This window comes from Malaclemys terrapin, chromosome 7 (genome assembly GCF_027887155.1).
Source record: "Malaclemys terrapin pileata isolate rMalTer1 chromosome 7, rMalTer1.hap1, whole genome shotgun sequence".
Lineage (NCBI taxonomy): Eukaryota > Metazoa > Chordata > Testudines > Emydidae > Malaclemys > Malaclemys terrapin.
Genome location: NC_071511.1, coordinates 32,047,448 through 32,056,185, shown reverse-complemented (window position 1 = coordinate 32,056,185; position 8,738 = coordinate 32,047,448). Strand labels below are relative to the sequence as shown.

Genomic DNA, 8,738 nt, shown 5'->3' with positions numbered 1-8,738 from the left:
CCATTGTATGGAGTGCTGCACAAACCCTGATCAAGATTAGGGTCTGCATTGTGCCAGGTGCTTCACAGACCCTGACCAAGAGTGGGGCCCCCATTGTGCTGGGGGCTGCCTATGCTTGATCAAGATTGGGGCCCCATTGTGCCAGGTGCTGCACAGACACACAATAAGAGTCAGACCCTGTCCCAGGACAATCTAAATAGACAAGGCAGAGGAACAATTATTCTTCCCATTTCACAGATGGGAAACTGAGGCCCAGAGAGGTTCAGTGATCTGCTCATGCGCACACAGGGAGGGTGTGTCCAAGCCAGCAACAACCCAGGGGTTCTCCAGCCTCACTCTTCCAGCTTGGAGCTGGTCACCAGTGGGAATGAAGAAGGAATCTGCCTCAGGAGCCAAGATTGCACAAGGTTTTGGTCTGAAGCATCCTGAGGTCACGAGAGCCCCTGTCCAAGTGGCCAGCCTTTCCCATGTTTACTGGTATAAGTAGGAGACTGGGAGTCAGGACTCCTGGGTTCTGTTCCAGCTCTGGGTGGGGAGTGATGTCTAGTGGTTAGAGCAGCAGGGCTGAGAGTAGGATTGCGGCTCATTGACTCAAGAAGATGTAAGGCCGCTCACACCAGCTTGCTAGGGTGACCCGCAACCGTTCACCGCAAAGGCCCGAGGAAGCAATAACTGCAGGAGGGGGCCAGGAGGGGAATTTCCCCCAACTTCCCATTTCGCAAGTTCCTGAACACCCGCTGAGTAAACAGCAGCTGAGGTGGGGGCCGGAGCTTTCTGGGAGCAGCTGTCTTCTTCCGTGGTGGGGGCTTAAATAAAGCCGGAGCAGATGGGTGGATGGCAGAGGGCGCAGGTGGTGAACGTGGCTGCTGTGCGGTGTCTCCAGCACAAATCTTCGCTCCCTGGGGGTGAGTAGAGGGTCTGGTAGGGAGGGGGGAGATGCTGGGTGGGAGGGGGAGTTCTGCAAAGGGATAGAGCAGGATGCCTGCAGTGCAAGCTTCCTGACCAGCATGCCTGGGTGCTGCCTTTTGAGTATGGCTGCTAGAGGGGAGCACTGTCCCTGCGGCCCTCTACTGAGATGAAGGGGCCAGTTATGGTCACCTGGTTCCCTGGGAGCTGAGCTGAGACTGGTCACGCTCATTTCTCAGATGCTACTGGGCAGTTGTTGGTTACTGCGAGCAGTCACTGCCCTGGAGAGGGAATCCAGTGATCTCCCCATTCCCTCAACACACAGTGCCCTGTACCCAGTCCCTGAGGTAGCCAGGATATGAGGACACTGATGGAAGAGAAAGGCATGCTCAGCTACCCTGGAGAGCCTCCTGGCTTTACTTGTGCCTGCACCTTCCAGCACAATAGAAATTGGTATTTCTAGAATAGAATTGCTAGAAGTGTAAATAATAAAATGGGTGAACTGGAGTGCCTCGTATTAAATGAGGATATTGATATAATAGGCATCACAGAAACTTGGTGGAATAAGGATAATCAGTGGGATACAGTAAGACCAGGGGACAAAATATATCGGAAGGACAGAATAGGTTGTGCTGGTGGGGGAGTGGCATTATATGTGAAAGAAAACGTAGAATCAAATGAAGTACAAATCGTAAATTAATCAAACTGTACCATAGAATCTCTATGGATAGAAATTCCATGCTCTAATAATAAGAATATAGCGGTAGGGATATATTACCGACCACCTGACCAGGACGGTGATAGTGACTGTGAAATGCTCAGGGAGATTAGAGAGGCTATTAAAATAAAAAACTCAATAATAATAATGTGGGATTTAAATTATCCCCATATTGACTGGGTACATGTCACTTCAGGACGGGATGCAGAGATAAAGTTTCTTGACACCTTAAATGACTGCTTCTTGGAGCCACTGGTCCTGGAACCCACCAGAGGAGAGGCAATTCTTGATTTAGTCCTAAGTGGAGCACAGGATCTGGTCCAAGAGGTGAATATAGCTGGACCGCTTGGTAATATTGACCATAATATAATTAAATGTAATATCCACCACAGCAGCCCAACACAGTAGCATTTCATTTCAGAAAGGGGAACTACACAAAAATGAGGAGGTTAGTTAAACAGAAATTAAAAAGTACAGCATCAAAAGTGAAATCTCTGCAAGCTGCGTGGAAACTTTTTAAAGACACCATACTAGAGGCTCAACTTAAATGTATACCCCAAATAAAAAAACATAGAGAACCAAAAAAGAGCCACCGTGGCTAAACAACAAAGTAAAAGAATCAGTGAGAGGCAAAAAGGCATCCTTTAAAAAGTAGAAGTTAAATCCTAGTGAGGAAAATAGAAAGGAGCATAAACATTGACAAATGAAGTGTAAAAATACAATTAGGAAGGCCAAAAAAGAATTTGAGGAACAGCTAGCCAAAGACTCAAAAAGTAATAGCAATTAAGTACATCAGAAGCAAGAAGCCTGCTAAACAACCAGTGGGGCCACTGGACGATTGAGGTGCTAAAGGAGACGATCAGGGACAATAAGGCCATTGCAGAGAAAATAAATGAATTCTCTGCATCGGTCTTCATGGCTGAGGATGTGAGGGAAATTCCCGAGCCTGAGCCATTCTTTTTAGGTGACAGATCTGAGGAATTGTCCCAGATTGAGGTATCATTAGAGGAGGTTTTGGAACAAATTGATAAATTAAACAGCAATAAGTCATCAGGATCAGATGGTATTCACCCAAGAGTTCTGAAGGAACTCAAATGTGAAATTGCAGAACTACTAACTGTAGTCTGTAACCTATCATTTAAATCAGCTTCTGTACCAGATGACTGGAGGATAGCTAATAACTAATTTTTAAAAAAGGCTCCAGAGGTAATCCCGGCAATTACAGGCCTGTAAGACAGACTTCAGTACCAGGCAAACTGGTTGAAACTATAATAAAGAACAATATTGTCAGACATATAGATGGACATAATTTCTTGAGGAATAGTCAACAAATCATGGTTTTAGTAAAGGGAAATCATGCCTCACCAATCTACTAGAATTCTTTGAGGGGGTCAACAAGCATGTGGACCAAGGGAATCCAGTGGATATAGTGTACTTAGATTTTCAGAAAGCCTTTGACAAGGTCCCTCACCAAAAGCTCTTATTCAAAGTAAGCTGCCATGGGATAAGAGGGAAGGTGCATTCATGGATTGTTAGCTGGTTAAAAGATAGGAAACAAAGGGAAGGTATAAATGATCAGTTTTCAGAATGGAGAGAGGTAAATAGTGGTGTCCCCCAGGGGTAGGTACTTGGACCAGTCCTATTCAACATATTCATAAATGATCTGGAAAAAGGGGTAAACAGTGAGATGGCAAAATTTGCAGATGATACAAAATTACTGAAGATAGTTAAGACCCAGGCAGACTGTGAAGAGCTACAAAAGGATCTCTCAAAACTGGGTGACTGGGCAACAAAATGGCAGATGAAATTTAATGTTGATAAATGCAAAGGTAATGCACACTGGAAAGCATAATCCCAACTATACATATAAAATGATGGGGTCTAAATTAGCTGTTACCACTCAAGAATGAGATCTTGGAGTCATTGTGGATAGTTCTCTGAAAACATCCACTCAATGTGCAGCGGCAATCAAAAAAGCGAACAGAATGCTGGGAATAATTAAGAAAGGGATAGATAATAGGACAGAAAATATCATGTTGCCTCTATATAAATCCATGGTACGCCCACATCTTGAATACTGTGTGCAGATGTGGTCATGCCATCTCAAAAAAGATATATTGGAATTGGAAAAGGTTCAGAAAAGGGCAACAAAAATTATCAGGGGTGTGGAATGGCTTCCGTATGAGGAGAGATTAATAAGACTGGGACTTTTCAGCTTGGAAAAGAGATGTCTAAGGGGAGATATGATTGAGGTCTATAAAATCATGACTGGTGTAGAGAAAGTAGATAAGGAAGTGTTGTTTACTACTTCTCATAACAAAAGAACTAGGGGTCGCCAAATTAAATTAATAGGCAGCAGGTTTAAAACAAATAAAAGCAAGTATTTCTTCACACAATGCACAGTCAACCTGTAGAACTACTTACCAGAGGATGTTGTGAAGGCCAAGACCATAACAGGGTTCAAAAAAGAACTAGATAGATTCATGGAGGATAGGTCCATCAATGGCTATTAGCCAGGATGGACAGGAATGGTGTCTCTAGCTTCAGTTTGCCAGAAGCTTGGAATGAGCGACAGGGGACGGAGCTTGATGATTTTCTGTTCATTCCTTCTGGGGCACCTGGCATTGGCCACTGTCGGAAGACAGGATTCTGGGCTAGATGGACCTTTGGTCTGACCCAGTAAAGCCATTCTTATGTTCTTAAATTGGGAAAGAAAGAGAAGTCACCTGCTTGTGACCCCCAGATTAAGATCTCCTGCCCTGCAACCTGCTCAGGGCAGGGATCACAGACAGACCCTCTTCCACCTTAATGGTCTGTATCAAAGTAGTACCTAGGAGCCCCGGTCATGGCCCAGGGCCCCATTGTGCCCGGTGCTGTACAAACACCTCACTTGAGACCCTATCCAGCCCACAAAGAGTCCAGTTACTAGCCCCATAGCACCTGGGATGGCCCTCTCTCTCCATATTCGACCCAAGCCCAGGCTCTTAGTTAGAGGCAGAGCTGCTCAGAAAACGCCAAGTGTCTTTATTATTTTAATAAATTACAGCTCCTGTGGGAAGTTCTTGTTTCTGTGAGGAAAAAATTAATACGAAAACGGGGGGCAATTTTTTCCAGTTTTCCATTCAAAAATATTGTTTTTCAAAAACCAAAAATGATTACCCAAGAAAACACACTGAAGATAAAAAGTTGATTTTTAACCAAAAGATGAACAAAACCAACATTATTTTACTGAAACATTTTTCAGTTTCCAGGTTTTTTAATCAGACAAGTGGAAATTTTTCCATGAAATGAAAATTTTCCACAAAGTACTCAGTCTTGGACAAAAAGCCACGTTTTGTCAGAAAAAAACATATGTTTTGACAGAGTCTTACCAGCTCTGGAGACCCTTCTTGCTGTTCCAGGGAGAGGCAGAAGCCCACTATCTATGGGTTTTATCTTGCCGCCCATCACAGTGCTGTCTGAGCACCTTCCAGCTAAAATCAATAGCAGTAGACCAGTCCCCTTTTAGATATCTTGCTATCTCTGTATAACACTAGTCCTCTGGGTGGGTTGTTAGTAGTAGGAATCAAACCTGGGATCTCAAGCAAGAACCTCTACTGCCTGGGCTAAGAGAGACAGCTTTATTATGCCTGTAGCAGCCTCATCAACCACTATATATCTCCCAGCCATCACTGGTGGGGGCTAGCATGCTGCACAGAATGGGTATGGGTTGTACCTGCACTTAGCACCACTAGCAGGCACAGTATAAATGTCCCATTACAGGAGTAGGTGCTGTGGAGTAACATCGTTCTTATTCTTTGGCAGGTTCCACTATGCTCAGACAACTTTGGCTCCTAGCGCTATGGTTGCTGGGCTCTAGTCCTGCCCTGGCTGAAGTTCAGAGCTGTCACGCCTCCAGGGTCCAGTCTTCAGTGGTCTCCAGTTGCCAAGCTCAACACCATGAGACACTGCCAGAAATTGACCCATCCACCCAGATCCTTCTGATGAATTTCAACCTCCTCTCCAACATCTCGGCCTCCTCCTTCCCCAGGCTGGAGAGGCTCAGGAAGCTGTCTCTGGGATCTCAGCTGGGGGGATCACTCTCCATTGGAGAGAAGGCCTTTGAGAAGGTGGCCAACATCACGTTCCTGGACCTCGGGGGCAACAGGAAGCTGAGCCTCCAACCCACGGCCTTGGCAGGCTTGCGGCAGCTCGAGGTGCTCCTGCTGGATGCCAATGGCCTTGATGAGACCGTGCTGGAGGGTGGCTACTTCCAGGATTTAGTGTCCCTCAAAAGGCTGGATCTCACAGGGAACCAGATAAAGAGGCTGAGACCCGATTCCTCTTTTCAAGGCTTGAAGCTGCTGGCTGTCCTCCAGCTCCGGCTTAACAAGATCAAGACAATCTGCGGGGAGGATCTGACCCACCTCGGGGAACGACACCTGTCCCTCCTAGATCTCTCATCCAATCTGCTGTCCTATAGGGACCCTCGGTACAACCACTCCTGCCCCAGTCCCTTCCGCAACATCAGAGTGGAAACCCTGGATGTATCCTCCAACCCATGGGATGTGGGTAGTGCTGAACGGTTCTTTAAGGTCATGGCAGGTGCCCAGATACGGCATCTGAAGTTGCAGCACTCGGGGGCCATTGGGAGGGGGTTCGGGTTCAATAACCTGCGGGGCCTCTCTGCCAGCACCTTCTCAGGGCTCAGCCAGAGCAGGGTCCTCTCTTTCGACATGTCTCATGGTTTCCTCTCCAAGCTGGGGCCTTTGGTCTTCTCGGGTCTCCCTGAGCTGCGTGCACTGCGCCTGGCATCCAATCAGATCCACGAGATCCGTGGGGAGGCCTTTGCTGGACTGCAGCACCTCTGGACCCTGGACCTCTCCCACAATCTGCTGGGGGAGCTGAACACAGAGGCTCTCCAGAGCCTAAGCTCTTCCCCACTGCTGCACCTCAACCTCAAGTCCAACCACATTGGGGCCATCCAGCACAATGCCCTGGAGGGACTGAGGACCCTGCGGACGCTGAATCTGCAGGACAATGCCCTCTCGCGCGTGCTGCCAGGGCGGCTCCCTGTCCTGGAGCGCCTGCTGCTGGGCCAGAACAGGATCAAGGATGCCTGGGGAATTGGGAAGCTTTCCACGAATCTGACCTTCCTCGACTTGTCTTCCAACCGCATGCAAGACCTGAGAGAGCTCTGGAATGAGCTGAGGGGCATCCCTGCCTTGCAGTTCCTGAACCTTTCACACAACCTGATCTCAAGATGCTCTGAGCACCAGGACAGAGCCATGCCCAGGCACAGCCAGCTCAGGGTGCTGGACCTTTCCGAGAACTCCCTGAATATCGTCTGGAATGCAGGGGGCTGTGTGGATGTCTTCCACCATCTAGACAGGCTGGCAGCCTTGAATCTCAGCAGAAACAACCTCCAGACCTTACCTGAGGGCCTCTTCCAGGGGCTGGTGTCTCTCCAGGCTCTGGACCTATCTGGGAACCTCATGGCCATGCTTCCTGATGGGCTGTTCCGGGACCTGAGCTCCCTGCAGGTGCTAGGGCTGCAGGGTAACCCCTTGGTGACCCTGTCACCATCTGTTCTTCAGCCGCTCCAGGCACTAGCATTCCTGAATCTCCAGGAGGTCTCTCTGCTTTGCCACTGCAGCTTGCAGGACCTAGAGGCTTGGCTGCACTCCACCAACGTGACCCTGAGTGTTGGGAAGGAAGGGGTTACCTGTTTTATGCCCACGCCTCCCTTCCCAGGAATGCCCCTCCTTTTCTTCATCCAAAACAGCTGTGTCCAGTAGCACAGCCCATGCTGTGTCCAGCTTTCCCCAGCATAGGATCCCACCTGTGTGGCTTTAAAAGCTGTTCCATATGCCGTGTGCTTGGCACTGAACTGTGATACTTATGCAATCACAGGCAGCGATGCCCAGTCACCTTCAGCTGTGAACCAGTTTCCCAAAGGCATAAGCATAGCCTGGACTAGGAGTCAAGGCGTCTTGGTTTGACTCCTAGTTCTGGGAGTGGAGTCTAGTAGTTAGAGCAAGGGGCAGGAAGTAGGGTCTAGTGGTTAGAAGGATGGGGATAGGGTGGGGGTTCAGGTGTATTCCTGGTTCTGGGAGTGGGATCTCATGGATCAGAATAGGGGGGCTCAGAGTCATGACTCCTGAGATCTATTTCCATTCTGTGGGGTCTAGTGGATTGGAGCAGAGGGCTGGGAGTCAGGCTCCCTGGTTTCCAGCTCCAGGAGGAGAGAGGTCTAGTGGTTAAAGCAGGGTGTTGGGAGTCAGGACTCCTGGGTTCTATGCACAGTCTTGCCCCTGGCTGTACAACAGTACAGCAGAGGCATTGGGAGATTTCATAAATCTCTGTAAAAAGAAGAACAGGAGTACTTGTGGCACCTTAGAGACTAACAAATTTATTAGAGCATAAGCTTTTGTGGACTACAGCCCACTTCTTCGGATGCATATAGAATGGAACATATAATGAGGAGATATATATACACACATACAGAGAGCATGAACAGGTGGGAGTTGTCTTACCAACTCTGAGAGGCCAATTAATTAAGAGAAAAAAAAAAAAAAAAACTTTTGAAGTGATAATCAAGCTAGCCGAGTACAGACAGTGTGATAAGAAGTGTGAGAGTACTTACAAGGGGAGATAGTCAACGTTTGTAATGGCTCAGCCATTCCCAGTCCTTATTCAAACCGGAGTTGAACTCCCACCTGTTTATGCTCTCTGTATGTGTGTATATATATCTCCTCATTATATGTTCCATTCTATATGCATCCGAAGAAGTGGGCTGTAGTCCACGAAAGCTTATGCTCTAATAAATTTGTTAGTCTCTAAGGTGCCACAAGTACTCCTGTTCTTCTTTTTGCGGATACAGACTAACACGGCTGTTACTCTGAAATAAATCTCTGTGGTGTTATAAAGTGCTCACTGTCATCACCTTTATTCTTCTAATGCCAGTATAATGGGTTGACCTCCCTTACTGCTCCTGGCATGGCAGGAACTATGCTTTCTCAACCCTGGAGCTGATGGTTACACTATGGGCATTAGGCAGGGTCTGTTTAGCACAGATGCGGGTTAAATCACTAGCTACACTCCAGTCTTGTCTTTCCTAGGGAACAAGGTGTGA

At 47.6% G+C, this 8,738-nt stretch overlaps 1 protein-coding gene across 1 annotated transcript; it reads left to right on the top strand.

Annotated features, from left to right (window-relative positions):
* Positions 1-826: 826 nt before the first annotated feature.
* On the top strand, positions 827-8,384 carry LOC128840830 (toll-like receptor 5). Its single transcript, XM_054035282.1, has 2 exons — positions 827-905; positions 5,429-8,384. The coding sequence occupies exons 1-2, from the start codon at positions 827-829 to the stop codon at positions 7,399-7,401; spliced, it is 2,052 nt and encodes a 683-aa protein (XP_053891257.1). The 3' UTR covers positions 7,402-8,384.
* Positions 8,385-8,738: the final 354 nt, after the last annotated feature.

Coding starts and splice junctions, on each gene's coding strand:
- LOC128840830 (XM_054035282.1), top strand. CDS start 827: ATGGGTGGATGGCAGAGGGCGCAGGTGGTGAACGTGGCTGCTGTGCGG. Junction 906..5,428: donor CAAATCTTCGCTCCCTGGGG/GTGAGTAGAGGG, acceptor ATTCTTTGGCAG/GTTCCACTATGCTCAGACAA.